This window comes from Hyalella azteca, unplaced genomic scaffold (assembly GCF_000764305.2).
Source record: "Hyalella azteca isolate HAZT.00-mixed unplaced genomic scaffold, Hazt_2.0.2 contig1249, whole genome shotgun sequence".
Lineage (NCBI taxonomy): Eukaryota > Metazoa > Arthropoda > Malacostraca > Amphipoda > Hyalellidae > Hyalella > Hyalella azteca.
The window spans coordinates 94,455-108,562 of NW_025931574.1; the positions used below are offsets into that span (position 1 = coordinate 94,455).

The window sequence follows — 14,108 nt, forward strand, 5'->3', positions numbered from 1 at the left end:
GAGGACAGGTAGTTTGGTAGTAGGAGGACAGGTAGTTTGGTAGTAGGAGGACAGGTAGTTTGGTAGTAGTAGGACAGGTAGTTTGGTAGTAGTAGGACAGGCAGTTTGGTAGTAGGAAGACAGGTAGTTTGGTAGTAGTAGGACAGGTAGTTTGGTAGTAGTAGGACAGGTAGTTTGGTAGTAGAAGGCAATACAAATTCCTAGTATATTGAACAGCCGGACACAGCACCGATGGTGGGATCTGGGGATCATTTCTTGTGAACATTAAACCTCCCCTTCTCATCCCCTCACCTCTCTCCCTCTCCCACTCTCATGGCCGGTGTCAATCTGGCGTCTCATTAAATTCATTATAATTGTATTACGGTATATAATTAGATCATATGTAACTGAGACGTAATATTCACTTGACCTGATAGCGATTGAGACATGAGTCAACATCTGGAAGACACGTGATAGATCACGCGCTCAACACCGCAGTTGTGGGCGGAAGCGAAGGCTATATAAGGGCCGGCAACCTTAAGTAAGGCCCCCCCATTAATTGATGAGCGCTCCGCGATGTAGCGTGTCGGTAGAGTTCTCCGACCTTACGGTCGATGCCGTAGCTTATACCTCTGTATCTTAACTCATGTATGTATAAGCACCCCGTATATACCGTATATAAGATATGTTATAAGACACACGAGTCTTACTTATCTTTCTCCCGGATACAAGATACGTTATCTGGACAGCTGTGTCTTACTTATCCCTCACTAACCTAGTCACATAACTCGATCATCAGGTACAGCTTAATATATGAGGACGGACAAGTCCCATTACCCCTCTCCTTTCTCCCTCTCCCCACACACATCCCCCCTCATCTCACCCCATTCTTATCTCCCCCCCCCCCAGGCGGCTAAGCGCGCGTATCACCGCAAGAAGGGGCGCGGGGGGCCCCTAGGGTCCCCAGGTATGGGGGGCCACTCTCTGCTGTCCTCCCCGTCGGGGGGTTGTGGCCCCTCATCGCTGCCCCCCGGGAGCGGGGGGGCGGCGCTCCACCTCAGCAGTTCAGGGTCGGCGGGGGCGGGGGGCCACGGGGGGCACCACAGACCCAAGAAGGGCATGGCAACCGCCAAGCAGAGGCTCGGCAAGATACTTAAGATACATAAGATGATCTACTAGTTCATCTACAAGCGACTAGTGCATCTACTAGTGACTAGTTCATCTACCTGCGACTAGTGCATCTACTAGTGGTCAGTGCATCTACTAGTGGTCAGTGCATCTACTAGTGGCCGTGTTGCGTCCACAAGATGATCTACTAGTTGATCTACTAGTGACTGGTGCATCTACTACCGGCCGTGTTGCGTCCACAAGATGATCTACCAGCGACTAGTGTATCTACTAGTTGCTATCTACTAGTGACCATTAGATCCACTAGTGCGGATCTAGAAACAAGTCCGCTAGGAGAAGATAAATTCATTTGCAGGACATGTAAATAGAATAATCTATTAAGATGACCTAATATAGTCAAGATCATGTGACTCACCCTGGGTAAACAAGGTGGGTCAGACTAACTCACCCACGCCCACGCTGTAAGCTCCGAATTATCACAGCTCGCCGGGATTTGAACCTCCGACTCGTTGCTCCATCCATAGAGTTCGTTTTCTGACCGACTTTGTTGCCTAACGATTTCACTTATTAAATTTATTGCAGAGTACATTTTTCTTTTGAAAACTTGTCTTTCTTTGAACATTTAAATGATTTGAATCTTGGTTGCCACCAGAGTTCAATGGGTACAACTGACCTAAGTGATATATATTTTTGTCGAACTTGTAATGTGTTATTTCAGATATTCGTGCTAGTGAAGTGCAGTAGCAGTAGTAGTACTTGTACCACTACTGCACCAGCAGCAGTAGCTAGTTACTACCACTACTGCACCAGCAGCAGTAGCTAGTTACTACCACTTCACTATTCGCGCCATTATTCACACCAGCGACGGGCGATAAATGTTTCATTAAATTCATGATAAATATCCATTTAGCTTCATCAAAATCAATAAACCCTAACTATTATGTTTATATAAATGCATGATAAATAATTATTAAGTTGAGTACAATGCCTGGTTATAACCATTAGGTCCATTATCATTCATGATCTACAACCATTGTGTTCATAAAATTCCTTGATGCATAACCATTATGACTATTACATGGATGATCATTAACCATTATGGTGATGCAGGAGCCAGGAACTGTACATAATGATGTATTATATAACTATTTCTGAATAACATGTATTATAAAGCTATGTATAATAACGCTCTTCTTAAGGTAGTGCTTCGATATTAGCTTTTATTTTGTCTATTGCGGGGACGTCAGCTCAGTTTCAATGCAAATATTATCTTTGATTATATCATTATTAATATTATTTAGGGTGAGGGCAAAGTGAGGGAAATGTGATGAAAATGTTAATTGTGAGGGAAAAAACAAGGGAAATTTTAATAGTGAAGGAAAATGTGTTGAAAATAGCCAATTATTTTTAAAATGTGATAAGTAAACTATACTCTTGTGGCTTTCTTACACTTCAGTTATCTTATTGTAATTGCGTTATGATTATCATCGGTTTCGTTTTATTATAGTTTGCTGAAACTCGGCGTGTAACGTTCTGTTTTACTTCCATTATAATATCAACAACACTGCGGTGAACACTTTGACTATGTTGAACATGTTGTGTTGAATATTTTGAACACGTTTAATAATATCATGTTGAACATGTTGATATTAATATGTTGAACAGGTTGAACTACTTTTCTCGTTGCTATGCCCTCGGAACGATATCAGCAATTGACTTTACCCTCATTTAACCCTCATTTTACTTCCATTGAATCGCTTTATAACTTCGTCGTGACACGGAATTTTTACTATAAAAATGTGCTTGTTTTGCGCTCTGAGAAAAATGGTGAATATTTTTTGTTTACATTTCTCCTAGATTTTTTATAGCGGAATTCTTGTTGCTGTGAAAAGTGTGAATTTAGTTTAGTTTCTCTCATTATTTAGTTGAGTTACGTTCTTCTATTTTGTATCACGCAAGGAAATTGAATTATTTGTTGAAAAGACGTGCATCTGGCAACATGAAATTAAAAAATTAAGGTTTAATAAAAAATTCCTTAGAAATAAATTTTTTTCGCATCTATACATTTTTTGCCTCAATCGCCCATTCCCGTTCCCGTTGGGGAATTTCTACCGCAATTTTTCTACCCCAACATTTTCTTCTCTAATTTTCTACTAAAATTTTCATACATTTTGTTTCACGTCATAACATTTTGGAATTTTTTCCTAAAATTTCCTCTACATTTTCCCAACATTTTCCACTGATTCCCGTAATAAGTTTACGATATACATTGAAATTTCTTGACCGCGTTTAAAGTTGCGTTCGTTTTGGCGTAAGTGGAAGAATTTGTATATTGCGTACCTGATGTTGGACATTAACATTTCTAGTTATTAAATAAAAAACTTAACAACGTTTCAATTTTATATGCGAAACGAAGTTCTTAAAAGTTCTTAAAGTTCTTCACAACGAAGAACTTTAATTTAAAGCCTTCAGGTTTTGTTTTACGTGCTACAAGACCTTAACTAATTTACACTCAAAGAAATAAGCGACATTGTCTAAATAATGGTGCAGTTTTTGTCCACGTGTGTGTCATCCTGACTCACTTTGGCCCGGCAGCAGATCATATCAGTGCTACATCAGCTCTCTGCTGGTTCTGTTTTGTTCCAAAGAAAGTATGTCAATATTTGGACAATACAACTCATTATTTTCTGAGTGGAACATTAAACCGCTATTTTAAGTTTGACTCATTATTGTCGCCGTGCCCGTCCTCAATTATCATTAATTAGTTCGCTAATTAGTTAGGATTATCATTGTTACCCATGCACATTTCACTCATTGATTAATGGAAACAAGATTACTATTTTTTCTGATTATTATTATATTTAATTTCCGATTAAATATTTTTTCGTGAAACAATTTCTGTATTTTACGCATAACACATACGAGTTTCCCGTGCATGTATAGACAGGTTCATGAACCTGTGTGAATTATTTGTGTAGTGTATGGTTAGGATATATGTATAGTATAGTGCATGGAGGGCTGGATGTGATGATGGTGATGAGGGTAATGGTGACAGCGGTGATGGGGGTGATGGTGATGATGGTGACAGAGAGGTGATGGGGGTAATTGTGATGATGGTGACAGAGCGGTGATGGGGGTAATTGTGATGATGGTGACAGAGAGGTGATGGGGGTAATTGTGATGATGGTGACAGCGGTGATGGAGGTAATTGTGATGATGGTGACAGCGGTGATGGGGGTTATTGTGATGATGGTGACAGAGCGGTGATGGAGGTGATGGTTAAGAGGTGATGAAGGCCAGGATGAAAGTGATCATAGAGATGGTGATTACGATGATGGTGAAGGGGTGATGATGGTGATGCCGTTCACTAGTGATGGAGTGTGGCGCTGTACAAAGTTCGAAGTTATTTTTAAGTTTAAAAAGTCGAGTTCCAACTTTAATACTAAACTGTACAGGTAGTTTGGTGCTAGTGCTGGTGTTGCTAGTACTGCCGCTGCTAGTGCTACTGCTGCTGCTAGTGCTGCTGCTGATGCTGCTAGTGCTGCTGCCGCTGCTAGTGCTGCTGCTGCTGCTAGTGCTGCTGCTGCTGCTGCTAGTTCTGCTGCTGCTAGTGCTGCTGCTGCTAGTGCTGCTGCTGCTAGTGCTGCTGCTGCTGCTAGTGCTGCTGCCGCTGCTTGTGCTGCTGCTGCTGCTAGTTCTGCTGCTGCTAGTGCTGGTGCTGCTAGTGCTGCTGCTGCTGCTAGTGCTGCTGCTGCTGCTAGTGCTGCTACTGCTGCTAGTGCTGCTGCTGCTGCTAGTGCTGCTGCTGCTGCTAGTGCTGCTGCTGCTAGTGCTGCTGCTGCTGCTAGTGCTGCTGCTAGTGCTGCTGCTGCTGCTGCTCTCTCCATACGTCCGTCCATTTCTTTCTTAATCTTTTTCTTTCTTTCTATTCTGCTTCATCGCTTCTCGCATTACCTCCCTCATGTCCCTCCATTACCCCTTCATGTCCCTCCATTACCCCTTCATGTCCCTCCATTACCCCACATTACCCCCTTCATGTCCCTCCATTACCCCTTCATGTCCCTCAATTACCCCTTCATGTCCCTCCATTACCCCCTTCATGTCCCTCCATTACCCCCTTAACACACACGTCACCCAAATTACCATTAATGTTAATCGATTTCATTTTTTCTCACTAATGGAAATTAAACATCGCGGTCTATTATTCTAATGGGTAATTCGGTGGCCCCCATTAGTTGTGCGTCCTCCATTAGAACTAATGGGATTCTTCGGCCCTCATTCTCAATTGGAACTTAATGAACTGATTATTAATTATTACTAAAGTTATTAAATATTAGGATTTATAGTTTATCGTAATTAGAACCTACGAATCGTGCGTGTCATGCGTATCGTGCGTGTTTTTTATGTCACGCTCCTACTAAAAAGTACGAAATTTATTTGCGCCTGAAATTCCTGCGAAGAATTGGACTAAAGTTTTGATGAATGTTTAAATGGAATTATTTTATAATTAGAATTATTAAGCATTCCGTTAGTGTACGTATTTCATGTGCACGAACCGTGCGTGTTAGTGTACGTATTTCATGTGCACGAACCGTGCGTGTTAGTGCTGTTAGTGCTCATTCACCATCAAGTTTCACTCTCACATCAAGTTGTTTCTTTACTTCCTTCAGGTTTTTGCTACTATTCTATTTTATGTACATATTGTACAGTACTTAGATTGTACACGCAGGAAGCTTGGAGTACGATGTGCTTTTGGTGTAATAATTATTATACATTTAACATTGATAAACTATAACTACAACTTGTTCAACTTCTGCTATACTAGTACAGCTGTACGCTACTTCTGCTGTACTAGTGCAGCTGTACGCTACTTCTGCTGTACTAATACAGCTGTACGCTACTTCTGTTGTGCTATATATAGTACAGCTGCTAATGAGATGTCTAAAAGCAAACGTAAGTTACTATCATATTTATTATCATTTACGAATTTTTGGGTAATATTGAAATCAGGTTTTGATTTTAGCCTCGTGGATGACGTCATGGGTTGAAAATGCGTTTAATTCAACTCAAGGGTTGAAAATGCGTTTAATTCAACTCAAGGGTTGAAAATACGTTAATTCAAGTCAAGGGTTGAAAATACGTTAATTCAACTCAAGGGTTGAAAATACGTTAATTCAACTCAAGGGTTGAAAATACGTTAATTCAACTCAAGGGTTGAAAAAACGTTAGTTCAACTCAAGGGTTGAAAATACGTTTCATTCAACCCCTGGGTTGAAAATACGTTAATTTAACTTTATTGCGGCGTGCTAATAATGATTCACTTTTCGTCATCGAGCGCGTCATCGTGACCCACTTCCAGCGCCGTGGGTGAGAAAGTGGGTCGCTATTTCGACAATATGACACGTGTATTTTTCTCTGCATCTGGATGTCGAATTTTTTTGGTATATTCATTTTTGAATCGATGTAAGTTTTGTTTTAAAAAACATTAAATATATTTTTGGAATGTATGCGAATGTATGGATCTAGTTTCGGCTTATAGCGGATCATTCAATGGATGATATTCATCATTTATTTTTTATACCTTAGTTTAGTGACCGATTAAGAATCGTGATTCTAGGACTTATACATAGTTTTTTCTTTTTAGTATGAAAAAGAAAGGCTAAAACTGTTATGATAGTTTTAATACGGACCTCGCTAGCGATAAGTTGTAACGATTTGGTTGAGAAAAAATGGATGGTTTTATGGGAATTCTGCTTAACCTTAATAATTTTTAATAAGTTTTCAGAAAATAAGTTTATTAATAAAGAGATGTGAATGTCAATCTTATGAGGAAAGTCTGCCTTCTCTAAAAAAAATTTAGGATTCGCTTAAACTCTCTGCATAAACGCATAGTTTTTCTTAATTTTTTTCATGAAGCAAAACTAAAAAGTTTTTCTAACCAAATTTTAACGAGTTAGCTGAAATTCTGTAGTAGAATATCTCCTTTTATAAAGGATACGTACGCCTTTGCAACGTCCACTGAAGAAAATTATTTTTACGATCTTAGAAAAACATGTTATTATAAAATTTATTTTTAGGTCTCGGCATTCGGACATTTGCTTCAGTAAGAAAAATGAGTGAGACTTTGTCCGAAAAGCAATGCACTTATTGCGTTTGTGTGGGTCATCCTGACTCAATTTAGCCTTGCAAAAGGACGTATCAGTGCTACGTCCACACCTCATCTGATAAATTGAGTAAATTTAAAACATTCATTTCTTTGAGTGTACGCATCTTTTGCGTTACTTATGCCTAATTTGTCCGTTGTTAATTCAATATGTTTGAGTTTGATTACTAAGTTCCAGAGAAAATTCATATTTTAGATATTACTTTGCCTATGCACTGGTTCATGGTTTAGTCGCGTGATTTATTGCAAAATTCGACTTAAAATTTGCCCATATTAAAGCTAACTGGAGTGGCATTGTACTTTACATGGATTACCGTGCTACTCGTTATCGCGCCTCTGGCACATGCGCGGTATCGCGCCTCTGGCACATGCACGGTATCGCGCCTCTGGCACATGCACGGTATCGTGCCTCTGGCACATGCACGGTATCGTGCCTCTGGCACATGCACGGTATCGTGCCTCTGGCAGCTGCACGGTATCGTGCCTCTGGCACATGCACGGTACCGTAGCATGACAATGTTTGCCGTGCAATGACGACATTCACACGATGCTATGCACGGTACAGTTACCGTGTATTACAGTGAATTAAGCATGGTAGTTATGAATGTACTAGCGTAAGTGGTGCGTTCACAGCTTGCATTTGATGTATAATTTGTACATGTGTCGGTAGTAGTACAGTAAATCTACTTAAAGCTCTTCCTCTTTTACTCTTTTCCTTTACATCATAATTTAAAAAATTTTTAATAAAAAAAACGGGAAAAAATCTTAGAAAAGCTCTTGCGTCTTTTACTTTATTCCTTCATTGAAATTGCAATACATTTTTAATTAAAAAATCTAGGAAACATCTACGGAAATTTCCTCTGTCACTTCACTCCTTCACGTTATTAAAAATTAAATGCAATTTTGAATGAAAAAAATCTCTGACCGTTCATCTAGGCTGCGTGCGCTTTCACTACGTATAGCACAAGTGTGACTAGAGCATCTATGTAGTAGAACTATAGATATATATAGGTTGCTATATCTATAGTCTAGGTTTTATAATAAACTAGATAACACTCAAAGAAATCAGTAAGACATGGCCAAATAACGATGCCTTTCTCTTGCATGGGTCATCCTATTCCGGTTTGCCTCTGAACAAGGGCTCGTCAGTGCTGCGTGCAGAGTGTGTTACTATTTGGATAATATAACCCATTACTTTTTCTCTGAGTGATTAATTAATCATTTTCAAATCATTAATTTTAATCAAATCAATAATTTTCGAATCATTAATTCTCTTCCCATTAATTCAAATTAATCCACATTAAACATTCAAATAATTTATCTTCTTCCCATTAATTTTCTGAATTATTCTCCTCAAAAGTTGAATTTGAATGTCGAGCTTTTTTACGGAATGTTTGGAATCCGAAGCGTTTTTTAGCTAGTCTGGAATGTCTATTTTTTTAATTGAAAATGAATTCATTACTTGAGTTTGCATTCCTTTCTAAAATCTTTTCCCGCGCTCTTTAATGCTCACTAACAACGTACGTCATTTTGTTTTCAATTCCAGGTTATCTTTTAATTGAATCAAGTTTCATCACTTTTTGTTGTAATGGAGAATTGCAGTTATTATATATTAATTGATTTCATTTTCATCACACCATTCATTTTAATAATTGATTTTCTTTCGTAATCTTTGTTTTTTGGCTGATACAATCTTATTAATTTCGTTGTGAGTCAATCCTCAGCCAACGAAAATTTTCTAAATTTTTTCTCTTTTTTTTTTTAATTGCGATTTGAAAATCTGCTGTCAAGAAGAATCGCTGTCTGATTGGACTCGTTAATCACACACCTTAGAGCCAATCAAAAGCCCACTCCTAAGAGCCAATCAAAGACCTTGGTGCTGTTTTTACCCTTGATTTGGCTTTTAGTTAAGAGTTCCCGTCAACAGAGTGTGTAGTGATTAAAGGCAAATAAGCAAGTTACCCCTAAGCAACATACCCTCCCCCCCCCTCCCCCTCCAGTGAAGGTATATAAGTGAGCCACCCCCCACAAGGCACGTATATAAGCAAGCCACTCGCACCGTGCGTGTCAGTCGCTGGCTGGCAGCAAAGCGTTCACGTCGTCCCTGGAGCTGCAGGTTTGTATTTTTATGTGATTATCGATTATTAGTTTAATATAAAAAATATTTACTTAGAGTAGGTGATTATATTTTCTGTTAGTCTAAGGGTTCGCTTGTTAAACGACTTTGATTCTCTTCAACATTATCTCGTTCATGTTGAGCTTAAACTTGAACTGTTCCCTCCAACTTGATCACTTACTAAGTCAACTTGATTTAAGCAACGAATAACTGAAGAAAGTATGCAGAGTGCTTAATATTTTCTGGTGTACCAACCCATCTTCTTTCACTATAAAGATTTTAACATTATCCAAAGGAAAATTATGGTGCATCTATATCATGTGAAAACTGTAATAAATCATATTTCGGATGACCATCGCATTAAGTTTCGTTCAAGCCGACAATAAACTCGAAAAATCAGTTCTCGTTGGGCATACGATAACAAAAACGAATGTTCCGTGACTACGTAATGTTAAAACATTGTTTATATCGTACAATGCACTGAAAATTATCAAATAATTATATTTTTCTTGTTTTTTTTTCTCATTTTGCAGGGAATTTCTATTCCACGGTCATCCTGCCTACCCCCAGCCGCCTTGGGGGGCATGCCGATCCCTACCCGCCATGCGGGGTCGTCGCTATCATTACTCCACATTTCCTTGATGATATTCGCTCTACATTCCCATGGTCAAACATCGGCATCCAACTTCTTGTCCTGGCGTAACCCCTTTGGGGAAATCCAGACATCGTCGTACATCCCCAAAGACGTGGTCACCTCTGAGGCAGTCTCTTTGGTAGGATGGTTCACGATGTTCCAATGGCCCCACAACAGGGGAATCAGATTTCAAAATGGGGAAATTCAGGGGACAGTTTATGGTCAAGGCAAGCATCGACACAAAGCAAAGTGGGGCCATGCTCGAGAAGTTCCACCAATTGAAAAAGAGGTACTCGTGAATCCATGGCGGAACGTTGCCTCGAGGTCACGTCTTGGCCAGGAACTCTCCAGTTACGGCTTCTCAAAGTCCAGCCGCAAAAGAACCGAGTCTTGGGATAGTCCCGTCGAAAGTCTTGTCCTTGAGAAAGCAAATGAGAATGAAAATATCGGTAATAATTCTTCTAATGATTTTGATGAACCAAAAGACGGAACTGGAAATGTCACGGTATTCCCCTTTTCCCAAATTGAACGTCGGCGTAAAAGGATCATCTGCTGTAATGCCGATGGGGTTTGTCGAACTTGTCTGAACGGAATGGATGCCGAAGAAGTGGTCAACAAGTATTTGGACTTTTTTGCCGATGTACCGAGGAGCTTGGTGGAGTTTTCGGTTTTGGGAGAACTACAAAGTGCTCAATGTGACCAACTGGACTTACCCCTTTTTCCTGTGGACATGTCCAACCTCGCCATAACCCCGCTGTGGGTCCGGAAAGTTTCGCACTTGGGTTGGTGTCCTTCTTTGTTGGTCACCAAGGATCTTGGACCAAGCTCGTTCCCCCCGAAACTCATAGAGGCAAAATGTCTTTGTGTGTATTCAAAGTGTTCATCTAAAGGGGCAGACTTTCGATGTGTTCCAGTTTACAAGAAGGTCGCCACATGGCTGAGGTTCAGTGAGAGGGGGTCTAGCGGTAAGCCATTTTCCCCTGAAATGATCACAGTTCAAATAGGCTGCGTATGCGCGCAGCGGCCTGCGCAGTTCGGGGGAGAAATTAACTCGGTCTACGCGTTGCCCTAGGTAATTAGTGTCAAAATAATACCCTAGAAGATGTCTCCACACATTCATTGATATAAAGTAGAACTAGAGAATAAATCAGGCACATTATAGATCTCCACACGTCCACAATATTACAGAGTTATACCAGAGAACAATAAGTTAATTGATACCCTAGGTGTCATATTTAGGGTATAGGGTCGTCACACTAACACTGCAGAATTTAAGGCAAGCCCTGTAACCAAAAATGATTTTAAAACTTTATTTTTAAAAGTTGTACATTTTTGACAGGAAATTTCATGAACTAAACTTCATGGTCAGATTTTTTAGAGCGGTGTCCACAGCAGCATTACTATTTTATTATTTATGAGAACCTTATGTCAAAATTATATCTTGAAAGCTTATTGAAGGACCAGCGTGTTTCCAATTATTAATCAACACTGATGACATCAATTATTGAAGCTGTGTACTCCAATTATCACTGAATAAATCAATAATTTTGTCAACTTGATAATCAAATGCATTGTTTGCGCAATAAGTTAAAATTATTTAGGCTCAATAAATAATAAAATTTACCATGATTATTAACCATGACGTCTCTTGCGTTAAACGATTTTCTTAGGACTAATCATGATTCAATTAAATTCCGCTTAGTAATGTGCATTACGAAATCGTCTATATTATTAACGAATTTTAGAGGTTTCATTACTTGACAATTTATTTTTAATGGATACAATTAACTTTATTTGATCTTATATCCTATAACATAAATTTAGCTCGTATGACCATCATATATATCTAGAAATTCTTTAATTCCGCTTGATGCATACATAATTATATTTTATTTATATCGATACTAAATATCATTATTGCTTTTCTTCAGCATAAGCCAAGCTAATATTATTTGAGATATACTGTAACTTTAGTTTATATAATATATTGTAATATTCTATTAACAGGTCACCTGATAATAACTTTACAGCATCCGTCGAGTTTTTCTTTATCCTTTTCGTAGGGAAGAAACTTCTACACAAATGGTCTGTGTTTCATACATGCACAAAATTAACCTTCTACACAAATGGTCTGTGTTTCATACATGCACTAAATTAACCTTCTACACAAATGGTCTGTGTTTCATACATGCACTAAATTAACCTTCTACACAAATGGTCTGCGTTTCATACATGAACAAAATGGCTTCCTTTGAACCAGTAATGAATTAAATTCAAATATATTTATTTCGAGGCTTCAGGCGCAATTCCTGTTTTGGGAATCGAGCTACCAGCATTCCCGGTTCCTGGCACTGGTAATAATTTTCCGAACCAATATAACAGAAATATATTTCTTCATTTACTTTTTGTTTACCTTTTGCTCTTTTGTTTATAGTTCTTACCATGCAATTCTTTATAATCATTCTTTGTTTACTGTAATGCATGAGCGGAGATTTAATCTCCTAACCTAATTAGTTAATATTTAGTAGATTGTTTATTCATTATTTTATCATGATTGAATGCGCAGTATTTTCATCTTGTGCGTTAATAGTGCTATATTTAATATATTGTGCGTTAATAATGCTATATTAAATAAACTATGCGTTAATAGTGCTATATTTAATATCATGTGCGTTGATAGTGCTATATTTATTATCGCGTGTGGAGAACCGCTCACTCTAATTAAATGTTGGGAGTGAAATCCGCAGACTTTTTGAGAACAATCATTTAGTAAACTCGACGGATTTTTTGTCTGTTGCTTTGCATGTAAAATAAATAAGTATCATATATAATGATAAAATTACAAAGCAATATTATACATTGATCCCTAATGCTGAAGATATTTTGGCAAATTTATTATAGAAAGTAGGGTGGCCCTAACTAGTATTTTTTTACATTCGGTCGCAAAATTGTAGAAAATTGTATTACTTATTTTTATTATTTTAAATTTTTATTATTTTTATATTCCATGAAAGTTGATGTCATTGATGCATTTATATTTTGTATCATCAATGATACCTACATTTTCATTTTATATCATTAATCGAGACCCTCATTCCAGCTATCATCAACAGCAACTACGATCCTCTCCTCGCATAATCTTCCTTTACTCTTAATTGTGCCTCTCTTTCTGAACACGTACCTTCAATTTCTCTTTAAATATTCTTCCTGCATCGCATTTTCTCTCATGCTTTAACATTCTTTCATTGGTCCAATCGCACAATGTTGCTCAGTACCGGACACGTTGCCTCTCTCCGCTCTCTTTCCGCTCTCTCTCCGCTCTCTCTCCACACTTCCTCCTCCCCCTCTCTCTCCGTCTCTTTCTCTCTCCCTTCTCTCACTCCTCTCAATCTCTCCCCCTCTGTCTCCCTTCTCTCTTCCCCCTCTTTCTCTCTTCTCTCGTCTGTTCTCTACCCTTCCCCTCTCTCCCTAACCCCCATCTCTCTCTCCACGTGAAATAGGGTTATTAAATAGGGGCGTGAAATAGGGTTATTAGATAAAGGCGTGAAAAGAGTGTCGCGGGGTCGGAATAGCACTAGTTAAAAATGGGCTAAAAGACGATTGTTAAGAAGGGACGTAGTGAAATAGGTTGAAAAAAGACTGTAAAATAGGATATGAGGTCATCAGAAAGGGTGGGTAGAATGGGGTTGAAAAAAGGCTTGTGAAAATAGGCTGTAATAAATGAGCCATTAAAAAAGATTCGTAAAATAGTCAAGATATATTGTGTCGGGCGCTATGGCCGTGATCCTCTTTATTTCCCTATAGTTTATTAAGGTAGTAATTCCTAATATTTATTAATAATAGTAGGTAGTATAGTATATATTGTATTCATCCGTGTGTCTCACTCGCTTTATATTTTTTATTCGAAAATTTTTATAACCAAAAACTTGAAATTATGAAATATAGGTTCATTTAATTATTTTAATTGATTTATATAAGCAGTGAACGCTCTAAACGTTATATCAATAAAATTTAAAATTTTGTGTTCGCAATCGCAAATTTTCGACTTAACTCTTAAATTTAATATCTTGTATATTATACATTCCTGA

General features: G+C 38.4%; 2 protein-coding genes across 2 annotated transcripts in view; both read left to right on the forward strand.

Moving 5' to 3' along the window:
- The window catches only part of LOC108680138 (histone lysine demethylase PHF8), a 30,713-nt gene extending 27,596 nt beyond the window's left edge, over positions 1-3,117 (forward strand). Inside the window, exon 22 of the mRNA XM_047881888.1 lies at positions 889-3,117. Within this exon, the coding sequence (XP_047737844.1) occupies positions 889-1,158 (270 nt within the window). The 3' untranslated portion in view covers positions 1,159-3,117. The remainder of the gene's footprint in view (positions 1-888) is intronic.
- A 6,211-nt stretch (positions 3,118-9,328) lies between these two features.
- LOC108680145 lies at positions 9,329-11,849 on the forward strand. Its single transcript, XM_018168917.2, has 2 exons — positions 9,329-9,386; positions 9,920-11,849. Exon 2 carries the CDS (start codon positions 9,971-9,973, stop codon positions 11,090-11,092), a length of 1,122 nt encoding a protein of 373 aa, XP_018024406.1. The 5' UTR covers positions 9,329-9,386; positions 9,920-9,970; the 3' UTR covers positions 11,093-11,849.
- Positions 11,850-14,108: the final 2,259 nt, after the last annotated feature.